The sequence below is a fragment of the Chinchilla lanigera genome, unplaced genomic scaffold (assembly GCF_000276665.1).
Source record: "Chinchilla lanigera isolate Chin_1 unplaced genomic scaffold, ChiLan1.0 scaffold00010, whole genome shotgun sequence".
NCBI lineage: Eukaryota > Metazoa > Chordata > Mammalia > Rodentia > Chinchillidae > Chinchilla > Chinchilla lanigera.
The window spans coordinates 26,310,744-26,327,773 of NW_004955411.1; the positions used below are offsets into that span (position 1 = coordinate 26,310,744).

Here is a 17,030-nt window from a genome sequence, read left to right on the forward strand (position 1 = left end):
TTGAGAGGCACGACAGGGCATTCTGCTGGACTGAGTCTGGAGATTACACTCTGAGAACAGTACTTTAGGCAATATGTTGTTATATAAAGTGGATTATTCTGGGGCTCAAAAGTGGCACATGAGGAACATTGACTAATTTCAGAAGAATGACTCCTGCTGGTTAAGGCCAGTTGAGAAAGCAGGATTCATGAATGACACACACACACTGGTCATACAAAAGGTATGTGTGCTGGTGCATTTGGTATCTGGTGTGAAATATTTGAGAATGGAAACCAAATACTGTACCTTGTAGAACCCGAAGTGGACTCTCTGCAAGCTGACTTGAAGCACATACTCCTGGTCAGCATGCAATCTGATCCATCTGTTGTCATCTCGTTGGTCTGCGGGCTGAGTTGAGACAGACAGTTCATTATGTCCTTCAACTGAATCATCCCACGAGCCTTTAACACTTAGGCTCACATTTATCATGGGCAGGCGAGATAAAAAATTCCACGTCTGAATAAAAAAGAAAGGAAAATAAACAGTAGTTAATGTGGAATGCGATGACCAACTAACAAATAGTGTGATTTTAGCAAAATCAACCTTTCAATTTTTTTTTTTTTTTTTTTTTTTTTTTTTGGTTTTTCTCTGGTACTGGGAACCGAACTCACGACCTTGCGCTTGCCAGGCAGGCGCTTTGCCTTGAGCTAAATCCCCAGCCCCCAACCTTTCAATTCTGAGATTAACTGAGTCCACTGAAATTATAAGAAAAAAGATCACTTGCATTATTTATTCAGTTGTACCAAAAGCAGCATTTTTTCAATTCTATAGTAAAATATGTACTACAACCAAGGTACTGACACTGATACAACCTTCAGTGTGCTTTTAATCTTCTTAAAGTTTTTTAAAACAAGTATAGGAAGGAGTTCTTATTATCTAAACTTATGATCCCTTTATTGCAAATCCCTCCTGATACTGAGTAGCAACTAATTATATCAATTTCATTGTGAATGAGATTAAAAATTTTATTGTTGAACTTGTTTCTTGTAGAGAAATGTTGATTCTAACACATATGTGAATTTAAAGTAGAGGGTGTTACTGTTCTGGGGTATATAAAGGCTATTTAAAAATACTTGTGATTTAATTATTGATGTCAGTATCATATACTGACAACTTATTATAGAAACTTTTGTTCATATTTCAAATTCACTGTATTTATCCTGAAAGGAAAACATTTCTGCATGTCTATATATCATAGAAATACTGTAAGTCTAGGCTTCATTCTAGAAACAAACTTTGCTAAGAGTACCAATTAAAATAACATATTTTTAAAAAGTAGAACTATTTTACCAATTTGATTCTTGCTGTTTGAGTGATCAGAATCAAACTACTAAGTACTCAATAATGTTGAATGAATGAGTAAATAAATTCTCAGATCAACGGAAAGAATGTCAGATAATAAACTGAAGGTTCTCAGGTAATTGTCACTTTTTTCTAATATTTATGTTCATGTTGTAATATTACTATCAGTCAAGAAAAATTTCTTAACAGATTGGCTGTTTGATCAGCTGTTACCTCCTAAGGTAGTTTTTAAAAGGTATGCGAGTATTTTAATTTTGGCTTTCCTTTTATCCCATTTCCATCAAAGCCATATACATTTCCACACAGACTCTGATTTCCTGTTTGCTAAGACTTTATTGCTGCAGAGCATATGCAATTGAAATAAAGTAGCCCTTAAGAATTAAAAAACTGTAAATGCAATGCAATTTTTCCATTCACTCCAGTCCTGTACCATGTCTTGTGAATCTTAAATTATGACTGTAACTAGAGTTTTAAATAGTCAGGCTACAGAATGTACTTCAAATACAAATGACAGTCTATGACCTACCGACGACAGTTAACTGAGTATAGAAACTGAAGCACCTGGTGTTCTAAGACCAGTCCATATGGAAACGTGGTCAAGAGGATACTTAGATACACAATGTGTGCACAGCACGTAATTCTGAGAGACAATACAAGTAATATTTGCCATATGACATGTTTTTTTTTACTTGTATCACGAAATTAGTTACTAATATAATGTTTTCTGTTGTTAGCAACTCATTGGGATTTTACCTTTCTAAAGTTTCCAAAAGTCCTTTCTGGACAAACAAATAATTGGATATGTATATATATGACATCTTTTTGTAGCATTTAATATTATTTTAAACCTACAGTGTATACACATATAATTATGGGGTATATGTATTTATGTATAGAAAACATGAGCTATTTTTAAAGAAACTGCTAAGATATTTCAATACCAGCCAAACATATTTATCTGAGGATTAATCTTCATCTATTGAATCAGGCAAGAGCACTGCCATGCATACAATTATTTAATTAGCAGCCAAATCCTCTGCCAGTCAGCAGCCGTTCCAGGCATACTGATGGGGTAGAAGATGCAAATCTCACAGTCGTACTGCTTTTTCTCATTACTACTGCAATTAGCACTTAAATTGATGCTTTAAACATACTAATTTCTGGAATAATTCAGGATTTGTATGTTACCTGGGATCGCCTCACTGCAGAGCCGACACCAGATTGCTCTGCAAATTGAAGCACTTTTGAGCCAAATAACCATCATCGTATCAGACAGAGCCAATTTGCATTTGGTTTTAAAGATAACAGAATGGCAATTTATGCAAATAAATTAAGTAAGTTTACTTCTGAGTTCTCCCTCAACTAATTATAACAATGTTCTAATTTTTCATATAGAAAACTTGGCTTGAAATCTATGTATGTTATGTTAGGAATCTGTTGTTGATAACAGAAGCCTTGTTTTGATTTAAATACACTGTTTTTATTCATAATTTTGATAGTAATTCAGTTGGAAAGGTAGGAATTTATTATGAATATTTAAAATATTCGTGCCAATTTTGGATTCACCAGAAACTGAACAATCAGACATTAATGGCTGATATACTTTTTTCAAGTCTTGCTTACAGAAAGGTATAGTTTAGAATTTTCTTTAATACCTGCATATACAAATCACTATATTGTGCTACATGTCCTGACCATTTACCTTAATGTGTTTTGGGTAAGTCTTAAAAGTCTAGTTGGTCACCTGTTTCTGGCATCATTCATTCATGTGTTTGGCCTTTTTAACTGGACAGATGACCCTTGGTGCCTTTTATAACACAGAATTAACTCTGTAAGTTATATGTTTTTTTGAAAAAGGAGCTTATTTGAAAGAACACATTAGAATTGAGAACAATGACGTGACTAACAGGAAGGCATAAACAAGCAGATGAGGCATAAGCAAGTGTTTATGCCCAAGTATAAATAAAGAAAAAGTACTGTGAAGAAAGGGAGCCGAGGGCCCTGGGTGAGGCCCCCTAAGTGAGACGAGCTGCAGTAAGCCTTTGAAAGCCACCTTGGCTGTATTATACTGAAATAATTTCCAATGATGCCAATGCTATTATTTACAATACATGCAATTATTTTAGTATCATGTACTGAGTTTTTATTCTATATCAAAAGCTATATAAAGCAGATTAAACATCAGTATTTATTTTAACTTTGACAAGAACTTTATAGACAGATAAAACGTTTTCAAGTTCCTAATTATGGTTAATAAGTAGCAGACAGACAATTTAAACCCAGGTGAGCTTGACTTCAAAATCCATGCCTAAAGTTAGGAAACCCTTGGTACAATTTTCTAGGGACAGTAAAGAAGTTGTCAACATGTGCAAGAGATAGCTTACCTGCTTTGTTTTTGCAGCTTGTAGCTCCTTCTCCACCATGGAGCTGAATACATGGTCTTTCCCTCCACAGGCATGGATCAGTTCAGGAAGGCACTCAATGGAGGTTCGGCACCTAGCTTGTGGGCCCTTTACAGTTGGCTTCCATTTCCTAAGAAATAATATCAATACCAACAAAATAATTCCTCCATTGCACAACTGAGATTTTATGACAACAGTGGTTTGTATCACTGTCGCTGCATAAAATCTATGAATTATAAGTAGTGCATCAGCTCCGTAAATACTGAGGGTTTACAGACAGTGTGTGTCTCTCTACAGAAAGGCGTTCATGTGCAGTGATGCTCCCATGTGGGTAAAGTGCAGACACGGAGCCCCGACATGTTTTTAATGATGCAGGTAGATATCTCCAATATAATTATTAGAATAAAATTTAAGATTGTAAGTTATTGGCAACATAAAATGTACAGTATGCTTTGAGAATCTTTGAGATTTATAGCACAAGTTATATCAGGTCTCAGGAAAGCAGTCCACCTAAATCTTAAGAGTAAGAAGGAGACATGGCTGAAGTTGTATTAATTTGCCACTTTTAAAGGTGACAGGAAAAAGGATCAAATCTCCTAGGCCCCAAGCAGCTTCCGTAACAGACCTGCGTGCCATGTGCGGTGGGGTGTTCATGTGCCTTCTTCACGGCTGAAACCCAACTCCCTTAACATTTAGTACCACACTGGAAGGGCTCCTGAAACAGCTGCAGACACACATGAGGTATCTGCCTTCTCCCCAGGCCACCTGTTGCTGCATGGCTCTCTCTCCCAATGTGTGTTTGTTTCCACGGTCATCTCATGGTACGGATTCAAGCATCACGGAGATAACTGCCCTGGGCCCAATATACCTGAGTCCAATGAAGGACCTTCCTGAGGGGTACCCCTGTGTGCCTACGGTTCTTGCTGGCATCTGTACCCAGAGGCCTCAGAGACTGCCACCCTGGTAGAGCTGACAAGAGGTACGTGGTACATAATGTCAAGTGGCAACCAGACTATGTTCCTGCCTCCACGATTGTGAACCAACATTTTCGCTGCAAAGTATCTCTTCACTGGTGTGAAACTCTTGTATGAAAGAAATATTTTCATTTAAACACTGCCAACCTTACTTGTAGTATGTACTAGTATTTTCCTTGGTAAAATAGCTGGAGCCATGTACATGAAACTTAAGAGTTAAATACTTCAATGCTATCACACTATTCTTTTATGCATAGGTTATATTTTGAGCTCCTACCACATACAAATACCTAGTTTTAGATATTGTACAGAGGCACCATTCGCTTTTGACAATGAATTTCTAATCTCTCCTACAGTTACCCATGATTTACTTTACTTTAGGTTGCAAAGTACTTCTTAAATGAAGACTGATATTGTAAAGGAATACATGCAGTTAGAATAGAAATGTAACAGCAAAAACAAAGGCAGGTGTGCTGTAGTCTCAGTACTAAGGAGGCTAAAGCAGGAGGATCACCATGAGTTTGAGGCCAGTCTCAGCTATATAATGAGTTCAAGGCCAGCCTGAACTACACAGTGAGATGCTGTCTCAAAAAAAAGAGGAAACAAAAGAAAAAAAATATATGTGCTGCAATTGGGAAACAATTTAGATAGGAGAGGGTAAAATGAATTGTGACTCAGCTTAGGACTGATGCTCAACCTCCCAGTGAGAATGGTCTGACCCTAGGCCACGTCTCTCTCTGGGAAGTAGGCTTTTACACTGTAAAAATTTCATTAACTATATACACTTAGAAATATTTTTTGGAGGGAAGTTGGGGGTGCATTTTAGTGGTGGAGCAGTGTCTAGCATGCATTAGACCATGAGTTTAATCCCCAGGACCACTCTGCCCCCTCTACTCCAAAAAAGAAAAACAGATTTTTTTTTGAAATTGAAGTAATTATATTGAAAATTAAAACAATTACCTGAAAAGGTGGAGATGGTGCTGTTCTATGTTTGGTAGAGTAAGGAGGGAGGAGTCTTTTAACCACCGGCCCTGCACCACCATCTGAACCAGGTTGGTGATATTCAGAGCAGTCACCAGCCAGCCCTGATTTGCCGCCACATCCAGCATTGCCTGAAATGAAGAGAAACACACACATCACAAGAATCAGAGCACTGCCCCTGTCCATCTCTCCATCAGAAGAACCAAGCCTTGTACCTCTAAATTACTATTCATCAAAATAAAACCAGAAAACTAACTACAATTGGATGAGGGAAACAAAGTGAATCTCTCACAGCATTTATTATATTACACACTGCTTCTTACAAAGGGCCAAACGCTAAGCTTTTGTAGGACAGCAAAGATAGCCAGACAGAACTGTTATCCAGTAATGAAACTAAGATAAAAACTCAGTGTACTTTGAGAGCAAATACCAATATAATTCACTGTATCAAGAGTACTAGCAGCTGCATTTAGAAAGTAAATCTTATGTACTCTTGCAAATTTAAAATCAATACTGGTAAAGAAATAGGTTTTCTTGCCAAAAATTTATTTTCCCAAAGAGCAGGCTAATAACGATAAGGCTCTGGTTCTCATTGACAATAATATACCACATGGTAGTGGGGGGGCGGGTAACTGCCAGTGGTACATGTGAAATGAGGAGCGGCTATTCATATTAGTCTATACGTTTAATCTAATGTTCTATGAACAAACAAAGGGCTGCATTTGCTTAAGGCAAAACTAAACAGTGAAATCTTATTTAAACAAAGGAGTAGTTTACACAGGCAAAGCCATTTCAATTAAATTAGATTCTGGAAAATGCTGACTTAAAGACACATAAGTTAATATCATGCTCTTAGGCAGCGGTTTTATACAGCTTCAGGACTGCACTCCCTTATTTTGGGATATACCTGGCAAAAGATTACACGCAACACTTTAATAAAAAACACTCACTGTCAGTAAAACAGTTATAAACCCTTGTACTATACTGCTTCGATTTTAGAAAGGACTTTTTGGTCTATGTTAGGAAAATTAATTTGCCATAATTCTTAGTACCACTCATGCAGTCACATGTTCTTCGTAAGCTTTGAATTTCTAATTCTGTGTTCTCTAATTTACAAAACGCAAAATAGTTTTAAAAGAACATCTGGCCAAATAGATTTATGATTTCTTTATATATATTACAGGAAATGGATCAAAGTTTTTGGAAACTATGATTAATATGATAGAATGGTCAAAATGGTCTTTAGTACCCATTAATCTGCTAGCCATCTCTCTATCTAAACTTGAATGTTAGTATAGATAGCTACCTATGTAAATAAATATGCACATGTATGAATGTAAATAGATACACATGTACACAGCATACGCATATGTATACGTGTATGAATGTACATGTTTGTAAATCTAGGGAAAATACACATAACTTTCCTTTTTCTCACAAGGCAGAATATTATACTTTGGTTTGAAGTATGTGAAATAAGCAGATTATGGTGAATGATGCTCAGAGACAAAAACAAAATAAATAGGTCACAAGTCGTAACTCCTGAGTCCTGCTAAGGGAAAAGGAAAAGAGAAATGAATAATTATAACTAAAGCTGTTCTATGATGATGCTAGAACTTGTAATGCAGGGTAACTATGGCAATTTTACGTTACAACTTGACTGGAAATAATTTCCAGGCCAAAGCTCACATACTAGAAGAGTTGGATGGATGAACCATATGTTTTTAACTTTGAAGTTTTGAAGTTGAAAGATTTTATAAAGTTTATGAGTTCCCCACAACTTTTCATTGTATGATCCAGATATGAAAAATGTAAAAAAGAAAAGAATCATGTGAAGTGCTTTACACAAAGTGAATGAAAAACCATATCATGAATTGAAAACTATTCTTTATCTTGGCTTAATTTTTTTTTTTTTTTAGATCTTTTTGAGACAGGGTCTCGCTATGCAGTTCAGGCTGGCTTTGAGCTCACTTTGTAACCCAGGCTGGTATCGTTCTCTCAATGATCCTCCTGCCTCAGCCTCCCTAGTGCTGGGATTACAGGCATGCGCCACCACACCTGGCTCTATCTTGGTTTAATTTTAAAGAAAAAGCAAGAGAGAAGATCCATGACCTGGCATGGTAAAAGGTTTTGTGAGTACCCAAATATGGTGAACACAAACTTGGTACACAGTTCTCGGTTCAACCATGCCTAGTGATTCTCTCTTCTCCTCCTCTTTAGTGCAGACCCTCATTTTTTCTCACCTGGAACATTATAAATATTATTTTATTCTTATTTTCATTTAACTTTTCTTCAATCAATACTTTATACTGTTACCAAGTGAAGTTTTTTCTTTTTTCTTTTGGAAATAGGGTCTTATTATAAAGTCCAGGCTGCTCTTGAACTCACTACGAAGCTCAGGCGGGACTCAAACTCAAAGTAATCCTCTTAGCTTTCCAAATCCTGGGACTTCAGGTATGTGCTACCACACTAGGCCTATGAACTAAATTTTTAAAAGGTAAAACTGATTATGTCATTCTTCTGCTTAAATTTTTTCGGTAGTGTTGAACAAAAACTAACTCTTCTCTATATGGCAGTCAGCACCCTACGATCTATCTGGTCCTTTTTTTTTTTTGACACCTTCTCCTCCGCACTGCACAGCGCTACAAGATTACTAGTATTTCCACAAATTTACCCTCGTTATAAATAGAGAAAAATACTGCTGTGTTTCGTCCACCTGGGAGGTTCCCACTCAGCACGCACAGAGCTGAAATATTAAAGCTGTGACGCTTCGCTGCTTCTTCCTCGTAGGCACAGGCCATTCTTTCCCTATCCCCCGGTCTCGAGGCACCCGTCACTATCCACCTGCAATTCTCTGCTCACACATCTTTCCTTTCAACGATAGGCTCCATGACCGCGAGAATCTGGGATTATTCTCTGCAACTCCACCTCTAGCAAAGTGCACTAAAAACTATTTGTATTAAAGAATATAGGTAAATATCTGACTATGATGATCATAATATTTTAACTCGCTGCACATCTACAAAACACATTACAGAAGAGAAGATAAAGCATAAGCTTTGCTATCAGATGGCATAGGCTTATATCTTAATTTTCTCCCATTTACAATACATAAATGTGGGGAAATTACCGCATTGAACCCAGGTTTCTTATTTTTGGAAAGGCCTATCTTCTTTTAGTGGTTCTTTGAGGATAAAGACTTATATTTTATAGTTCTTCCTGGCAGATAAGGACTAATATGTGCTCTTCCCTAGAGACTGGCTTTGGTAACAGCTGGGTCATATGGCTGAGCCTCCTAAATCACTTCAAAGTCCTTTATTTGAGGTATCCAACATATTGTGTACTACGCAGTAGAGCCTAACAAGACAGACGCCTGTTTTAAAGTTCTTCTATGATAAGATAAAAAGAAAGAATACCCTAAAACAATCCATGATTTTTAACTCGGGTTTCCTTTGATCTTCTTTTTTTTGGTCTTTTTGAGACAGGGTCTCGCTATGCAGTTCAGGCTCGCCTTGAGCTCACTTTGTAGCCCAGGTTGACCTCGAACTCGCAATGATTCTCCTGCCTCAGCCATCCAAGTGCTCGGATTACAGGCAAGCACCACCATGCCTGGCTTCCTTTGATCATTTTGATGTCAATTCCTAAACTGGGTAGAGGCACAAAGCCTGTTAGGTTGGGAGCAGATGCATGGGGCAGGCAGAAGGGTTTATCTGGAGAAGTGTGGAATCACAAGAAATCCAGGAGAGAAGGCCAAAGACGGACCCTGCAGCATAAGCCAAACCAGATGGTGTGGGCCTGGTTCTCAGCTGCAGAAACCCATGCTGCTGTTCGGGGGCCATAACCACCAAGGATTAAGGATGCGGGATGGTCCAGGTAAATGGGCCTGAGAATCTTTGTAGCTTACACTGACATACCTATGTATGACTGAGTCTAGGGAGGGTTCTCTGGATGTCACTATCTTTCATAGCATCTTCCTGGCAGATAAGGACTAACAGATGCTCTTCCTTACAGCCTGGCTTTGGTATCAGCTGGGTAAGATGGCTGAGCCTCCCAGGTCACCTCAAAGTCCTATGCAAGTATCTAATACTCAACAACAAAAGGTTGCTTTAAATACTGAGGAGAAACAATCCCAGCATTCTTTAGCAGCTCAGCATAGCACTAATGTTCAGCAAGTATTAATCACCTCTGCATCTTATCCACTTTCCACTTGGCCCACCGCCCGTCAGACAACTCGGGACAGTTCTCAGTACAGGACAGAAGACTGTGGTGGACTCTGCATGAGACTTTCTTCTACTGAGCTGAATCAATTTCAGTCGACTGCCGATTCAGAATTCTCTGTTACTTCAGCCATGACAGACTGCAAATGTGATTTTTAGCACTGTATTCATTTATGAAATCAGGCTAAACTACGACCTCATCAGAATTAACAGGAACAGTCTGGCTGCCTATCATTTATTAAAGAAAAATGGTTTGGAAGGAAGATGATGATTTAGGTTGAACACATTTTAACTGAGATGCTATGCGGCAGGTGAGAATTTCAGGTGACGAGCTCTGCAGAGAAAGCACAGACTAGAGCTGTGGGTCTGAGAGCCTGGAAATACAGTGGACACCCAGGAAACACAATGAGCTGCGGTGTGGCAGAGCTGGTCACCTGGAGCGAGGTCCGGAGAGGTAGGAAAGGGTAAAGGGGGAGGGGAGATCTCGAGGACTCTTGAGGGCACCATGAAATAATTAGGGTTAGAATAGACGATCCTCTACTACTTGTCAGCTCGGTAACCACTTTAAGATAATGAATACAAGCGCATTTTACAGATAAAGACACTATGGCCCCAAGAGTGAAAGAGACAGATCTAAGGACACACGGCTGTGGGAAATGGGCACAGCACAGATTCAAATTCTGTAGGTCCTGGCTCCAAAGATCACACTTTAACCTGTATAGTACACAGCCCGTGAAGTTCAGGACAAGGGGACTGAGGGTAGTGTTTGAACAAGGCTGTGGGTTGGATTCCCTATGTTAGGAGGAATGGGCATTGTAGATGCTCATATCCGCCAGCCTCTTATGTGAGATTGGTTCTGAAGACCTTGAGTGTGTGTGTGTGTGTGTGTGTGTGTGTAAGCACACGCGCCAAAATCCATGCATGCGCAAGTGTCTTATTTAAAATGGCATAATGTTTTGGATATAACCTGTGCATCTCCTACAGTACACTTTAAATAATCTTTACTTACATAATGCAAACATTATGGAAATAGTTGTGATTCTGTATTGTTTAGGGAATAATGAGAAAAAGTGCCTGTTCTTCCCCTCATGTTTTGAATCTATGGCTGATTAAATCCACACATGTGGAATGTGAATACGGAAGGCTGACCGAGCAGCCTGGATGAAGTATAAGCAACAGCATGAATTGTGAGGACGTGGTACCGGGTGGAAGGTAGAGCAGTAGAACAGGACAGAGCCTGACAGTTTACAGAGTTACAGGCCTCTAACCGTACAACCTCAGGCAAACTACTTATCTATTGGTGTCATTTTCCTTGTCTGAAAAATGGAGTCTGATTGGTACTTTTATCTTTTTTTGAGACTATGTATCCTAGGCTGATCCTGAACTTGATTTTTCTGCCTCAGTCTTCCTTGTCCTGGAGTTACAGGTGTGTGCCAACACTCTTAGCTGATTAGGTACTTTTTAAGCTTCTGTCTTATTTTCTGTGTGAGTTTTAGTCTTTCAGCAACAAAATGCCAATATGCTCTTTCTATATGATTGTTTTTATAAAGTTTGCTTCCTGTCTCTGTAGGTGGACAATGACATCCTTGATGTCATTTTGGAGAGAGGGTCTCACTATGCAGTTCAGGCTGGCCTTGAGCTCAACAGGCTGGTCTCAAATTCGCATTAATCCTCCTGCCTCAGCCTTCTAAGTGCTGGGATTACAGGTGTGTACCACCACGCCTGGCAATATCCTTGATGTCAGAGGTAGCATGCACTAAATAAAAACTTAGCTGTACAAAGACCCTACTGCTTTCTGAGGAAGATACGGGTTTCTACTACAGAAGTGTGTGGACCAGGCCTGAGAAAGGGGTTGGTTCCACTGGTCATGAAGACCTCAGTCACAGAGTTAATGAGGAGGAAGAGGCTTTGAGAAGGTAAGAGAACCTGACAGTGTCAACACTGGAAGGTGTCACGAAGCTCGGTACACTGGGGATTATTTCTCTCACTGGGAGAAAGAACCAGAGAGGCGCACGCAGATGTGTAAGGTGAGTACTGGCAGAACTGATACTACGACCAACAACTGGAACAGCTGTGAGTTTCAACAGCACAACTTTGCAGTAGAGACAATTAGGAATGTTCTGTGATTGTCTCCTGCAATAATGAATAATTTCAGTGGAAAAGCACAGAATTCAGATGGTGACAGTTATCCAGCGAAGTGAGAGATTTTATTAGGCAGGACACTGGAATTATCACTGAAATAGCCAACTGAAAAAGGACAACGCTATTTAGAATGGCAAATGAAGTCCTCAGGGAAGTGAGGAAGAGGAGAATCAGCAAGAGGAGACGAGATTCCAGTTTATCTCGTGTGAAATGTTCCAACCGACTGGCGGAGAGTGGCCAGAGGGCGCCTCAGATGGTGACATCATGGAGGCGGGGTGGAAACGGGTTGCCTATAACACCTATAAGTTAAATGTGGTAAATGCAATTATTATGTTCAAAAGGTCATCTCTGAGTCTACTATGATGAAGCTAGAGATCTAGATTTTGAGATAGTTAAAACAAACTTGTGGGCAAGGAGATAAAACGTAACATGGCTAGAAGGAATCCAAGAAGAAAGAAGTGGATGTGATGCAAGCGATTAGGCTGTGGCAATGATGGCCGGGGAAGCAGGTGCGACCTGTTAATTACAAGGTTCCAGAACACAGGCACAGAACCGTCTCCAAAGCCCTGCGCATGGACTTCCCACAAGAACTCAGCAGTTTTCAACAGGGTGCCTGGACCTGACGTCAGCCTGAGGGGTGGGATCCCAGCACCGCCTCTCAGCACCCCGTATGTAGATCTCGTGGGTTTCCTTTGTCTTTGGACAGTGTAAAAGGACACAGATGCCAGGAAGTGCGCACTATCCTGTCTTTCCTCGTGGTAGCCCACCTGGCTTTCTCCAGGATGTATGTTATCTTGCTTCCTCCTCTTTTACTCGGCCCAAGCATAATCTGCAGAGTCAGTTTCTCTCTTCATAGTTTTTTCAAATAAACTTTGCCACTACTTTTTGCTCATTCCATTCAATTCTTTGTTCAACATGAGAAGAACCTGGAATCCAATGCCCAAAGGAGAGGCAAACAACCCAAAACCCAGTGATAGATGATTGGTGATTACTGTGAAAAGCTACCAACCGTGAAGTTTAGAAGGAGACACCTGATAGAAGTTTGATGGAGCCATGCATCCACGGAAATCAAAAGCCAGGAGATTCCACTAACAGTTGGAAAGACCGAAGGAGGCCAACTTCTATTATTGGGAATTAAAAAGAAGAATTAGCCAACAAGTTTCCAAGGGAAGGGTGACGTGAAGATGGTGTGTATGGGTGCCTGCATCTGAGAGAGGGTTAATAAAGAGAAGAAGACAAGGAGCGACAAAAGGATAAGGTGAAAGGAAGATAAAAACCAAAAAGAGCTATAAGACACATATCCTAGAACTTATCTTTGGGAGGAGAAATGGAGAAGTTGAGTATTTTGCATTATGCAAAGGTAAAACAAGACACTAACAGCAAAAACAAACGTGTACAAAACCTTCAAAAGAAAGATAATTTAGAAAATGCACAATATCTAGAAGGAAATTGGAGTGTGAAGCTCCTGAAGTCAAAGGCATGCTGACTTGGATGCAACTTGTGTCCTTCACATTTATTCTGAATCTACTTGAGAGTTTCTTGAATGACCATTGGAACAGGAAGACAATCAAGGCGAGACAGGAGGGAAGGAAGAGAGAGGCAGTGATCAAGGTATGCTACATGCATGCATGGGTATGTCAGAATAAAACACACTGTTCTATATAACTCACATGAATAATAAAAAAAAACTTCCTTAAGTTTATCAGGCTTGGTCCTAGCATTTAAATTAAAGCACAGGTTCACAGAGAATGTATGGTTCTTCAAAGAATGTATGTATTCAGATTGACTGATATTTTTCTTATGTTGTGCAATTACAGATTAACAGTAAACACTTAAAGCTTGACAACCTCTCACTCTGTATTTTGTGTTAAGTAAGGTGCATTCCAAGTAATTCTTGTGAAAAGATACAAACAATGAATGATATAGTTAAAGTCAGACTGTAGACAGCATGCACGTACAGGATGATGAAAATATTTGTCCAGTGCTATACAGCTCATAAAACATTTTGGTAGCTCTTATTTAATCCTTGACAATACTAGCCATGATATAGGAATGAATACTGTGTAATCACAATGGTGAAAGTGATGCAGTCAAGGATTAATCTTAGTGTTCCAATTTCAGATCTCTGCTCACTGCATTATATTCCTTTACCTCTGCTGACTTACACATACACTATCTTGTTTTCAAAAGGATTTGAGATGGCTTACATCTCTTCTCTTATTCCCACAGAGGAAAAATATCAACATCAGAAAAAATTGTTACATGTTTAATTATTGTCTCAGAACAATTTTGCCCATACAAGTTATGAAAACCGAAAGTTTAAAAATTAATTTAAACCCACCATTTGCTTGTAACTACATCTCAATATTTGATCTTCAGGCATTTGAAACAAAATTGAGTTATGAAACAGGAATAATAAGGGCTGTGATCAAACGAGGTCAATTTCATTGAAAGAAAACACAACCACTGACCCAGACTTCAGAAGAAAAAAATGACAGTATTAAATTTACTTAAAGTGGTATGTTAATAGCTGGACAATAAAGTCTAGCTCTAAGGTGTGTCATTAAAATTTTTCTCCAAGCTGAGAATGGTGGCACTTGCCAGTAATCTCAGCCCTGGAGAGGCTGAGGCAGGAGGATTGCTGTGAGGTTGAGATCAGCTTAGACTACATAGTGAGTTCAAGGTCAGCCTGGACTACAGAGTGAAAGAAACCCTGCCCTCAAAACAAGACAAAACAAAACAAACCAAAAACAACATTTGTCCCTGAAAATCTAAATTTCAATGTAAAAAAATTTTTCAATTTAACCATCAGTGTCAAGGCCTGGCTGCAGGACACACATGTGGAAGCACGCACACGGTGTTCTGGCCTCTCCCTGTCTTCTTCCCCCTTTGCCCCTCCCTCTTGTTTAAGGAACCTTCTCCCACCCACATCTCTTGATAGCCATCTTAATTCATCTAGTGACTGTCACAGGCAGTACAAAGAGCACATGAAAATAAGATCACAGCACAGGCCGAAGGGGCAGGTGATGTTGCTACTTCTGCTTAAATTAAATGACAGAAAGATAATGTGCTACTATCAGAATTTAAAGGAAAAAATGTATGTAGCCCACAATGAGGGAAACTGTATTTATTTATAAAAATCAAGTTGTTATTAATTAATGTCATGGGAATGTAGAACACTATAGAGAAAGAATTACAGTTGAGAAGTTGTCACAATCCAGAGGAGCCTAAGGTGACATGAAGTTTGAAGTTAATTAACATGGTAGCCTCCGTGAGATTCTTGAATAGGAGAAGGACAGTAGGTAAACATTAAAAATAGACTTCAGTTAATAATGTATCAGTATCAGTTGTTTATTATTTCAACTATACTGTATTAAGGTATATAAGATGTTCATACCAGAGTGAAAGTAGGTTTGGCGGCATATAGGAAAACTATCATTGTACTTCCTTGGAAATGTGAGACTATTCTCAAATTAAAAATTTATTTAAAAAATTACAGAAATTCATCCTAGGCAGCTTGTTAAAACATTAGTTCGTAGACATCTGCCAGCAAGTGGACTATTTCAGAGCTCCCAAAAGTTTTACAATGATGGAAAGACCTGAAAAAAGCTTTTTTAACAGAAAGGCACACTCCTGTAAAGGTTCAGGTCAGCCGCAAGGAACCATACAATATTTTGTCAATAATTAAAATGCTGTAAGTACATCTATAAGAATCTTTTCCAATAGCAACAGCTGTTCATAGTAACTTTCTCCTAAACTTTTACCCTCAGAAGGTTAGCATTCAGGAAGCTCAGCTGCTAAGAAACTTAATTAATCAAAAAGTCATTTCCGAGCTGTAACTATGAGTAAAAGCGCTTCAAGTGCACTAGCAAGCCTACAAGTTAATCAAAATGCTAATGCAGTACAAATTAAAGTTGTGATTAACATTTCACAGTAGCTGCTTAAGTGAATTGATCACACAAATGGGTTAAGCATTACTCATTTCCTACAGCGCCAACCGGGAAAAGGGTTGTTATGTGGGTAAGAGCAGAGGAGCTGGGGGTAGAAGGATCCTTCATAGTAGCATCATAGCACCAATAAACCATCACAGAATTGTCACACAAAAGCTCACAGGTAAAGTCACCCAGGAGGAAATAGCTTTCCAAATTATATTACACTTCTTGAAGAGAGATTGCTTATAAATCCACAAGAGTAAGTAAAAGTGTTTAACACTGCAAAATCCACACCTTTGTGTTAGTTTTGGGCATCAGCTCTGTGTTTCTTTCTTTAGTGAAGGTGGTGCCCTGTTTTGCATGGTATTTTGGTCATTCCACTGTGGACATAACATGCACCTTTGACCATCGATGGCTATGATTCCTCACCAGAGTGTGGTAGAAGAATAAAGCATTTAGCTGCAAATTTATTTAGAATACTTTATTTTTAAACACTGTTCTGTTAGTAAAACTTCATCAGGCCTCTACAGCAAGATATGAATTCCAGATGGTCTGGGCAGGAAAGCAGCTTAACTTGGATTAATACACTGGTCTATGAATCTGATAAGGTAACTTAAATTTTTTTTTCATTCTGTATTGTTTAAAATTAGTATATGGGGGACCTCAACACCCCACTGAAACAAAGAGCTAGGTCAACTGGACAAAAACTCAGCAAGGAAATAACAGATCTGAACCAAAGCTGTGAACAAATGGACTTAGCAGATGTATACAGAGTGTTCCACCCCACAACATCAGAATACACATTGTTCTCAGCTGCACATGGATCTTTCTCTAAAATAGACCACATCTTAGCCCATAGAACATACCTTCCGAAATGAAAAATTGAAATTATCCCATGTATATTATCTGACCACAGTGCAATGAAATTGGAAATTAACGACAAAAGGAACTCCAAAAACTCCATAAACACTTGGAAATTAAACAACAATCTCCTGAAAAACCAATGGGTCACAGAAGAAATTAAAGAGGAAATTAAAAAAT

At 38.8% G+C, this 17,030-nt stretch overlaps 1 protein-coding gene across 3 annotated transcripts in view; it reads right to left on the reverse strand.

Moving 5' to 3' along the window:
• Ascc3 (activating signal cointegrator 1 complex subunit 3) overlaps positions 1 to 17,030 on the reverse strand; it is a 294,273-nt gene that overhangs the window by 5,641 nt on the left and 271,602 nt on the right. For all 3 annotated transcript variants that reach the window (XM_005377814.2, XM_005377812.2, XM_005377813.2), the window contains 3 exons: positions 5,678 to 5,829; positions 3,726 to 3,873; positions 286 to 495 (listed from right to left, as the gene is read on the reverse strand). In XM_005377814.2, the coding sequence (XP_005377871.1) occupies positions 286 to 495; positions 3,726 to 3,873; positions 5,678 to 5,829 (510 nt within the window). The remainder of the gene's footprint in view (positions 1 to 285; positions 496 to 3,725; positions 3,874 to 5,677; positions 5,830 to 17,030) is intronic.